General features: G+C 41.9%; 1 protein-coding gene across 1 annotated transcript; it reads right to left on the reverse strand.

Annotated features, from left to right (window-relative positions):
* Nucleotides 1-343: 343 nt before the first annotated feature.
* On the reverse strand, nt 344-1,285 carry LOC101612508 (olfactory receptor 8K3-like). Its single transcript, XM_004667628.2, has one exon. The coding sequence runs from the start codon at nt 1,283-1,285 to the stop codon at nt 344-346; it is 942 nt and encodes a 313-aa protein (XP_004667685.2).

Consider the following 1,285-nt stretch of genomic DNA (forward strand, 5'->3'; position numbering starts at 1 on the left):
GATGCTGGAGAGCATCTTGTGATCAGGATACTACAGGAGCATATTAATACTCCTAAGCATCTATTACTATTCTTCACCCCCACACAGCATGCACAGTTTTCTTCATGACTGTTGTATGAAGACCCCAAACCTACTGATTTATGTCATTATAGAATTAATACAATTCATCTCTCCTATCAAGACAAGCAAAGTCGTTTATGGTTTTGTTCACTGCAATATTTACAACATTTTGAAGATTGTTAATAAAAACAAGGACATATTTGAAATAAGACTTAAGACAATTTATGAATGATAAATGTTGGATAAAACACAGCAGGTTTGTGACTGGTATAGTGTGAAATCTTCAAAACAAAACAATCCACATCTTTTTCCATGTCCTCTGAAGGGCATATTTTACATCTTTGTTCCTCAAGCTATAGATCAAAGGATTAAGCATGGGAATGACCAATGTATAGAAGATGGAGGCTACTTTGTCAGTGTCAAAAGAGTGGCTGGACTTGGGCTGCACATACATGAATATCAAAGTCCCATAGAAGACAATGACCACAGTCATATGGGACCCACAGGTGGAGAAAGCCTTGTGCCTTCCCTCAGCAGAGTTCATCCTGAGAATGGCTGTGAGGATGAGCAAGTAGGACACCAGGACCACCAGGAGAGAGGCAATCAAATTAAAAGCAGCTAAGACCAGAATGATCATTTCTATTTCATGTGTACTAGAGCAAGACAAAGATAACAAGGGGAGACTGTCACAGTAGAAATGACTGATGACATTGGAGCCACAAAAGGATAAAGTGAAAATCTTTGTGGTGACCAGGAGAGAGACAAACGTGCAGTAGAGATAAGGGATGGCCACCAGGACATGACATACCCTTTGGGACATGATGACAGTGTAGAGCAGTGGCTTACAGATGGCCACATAGCGGTCATAGGACATGGCAGACAGAATAAAAAGTTCACTAATTATAAATACAAGGAAGAAAGCTAGCTGTGTGGCACAAAGTTTATAGGAGATGGTATTTTGATGAACAACAAAATTCACCAACATTTTGGGTCCCACGGCTGTAGAATAACCCAGATCTGTAATGGCCAGGTGTCTGAGGAAGAAGTACATGGGTGTTTGCAGCTGGGAGTCCACCGTGGTGAGGATGATCATGCCCATGTTGCCCAGTAGTGAGATCAGGTAGTTGGCCAGGAACAGTCCAAATAAAGGGGCCTGCAGCTCAGGGCGGTCTGTGATGCCCATCAGGATGAATTCAGTCACCACTGTGAGGTTGTATTTCTCCAT

Source organism: Jaculus jaculus, chromosome 1 (genome assembly GCF_020740685.1).
Source record: "Jaculus jaculus isolate mJacJac1 chromosome 1, mJacJac1.mat.Y.cur, whole genome shotgun sequence".
Lineage (NCBI taxonomy): Eukaryota > Metazoa > Chordata > Mammalia > Rodentia > Dipodidae > Jaculus > Jaculus jaculus.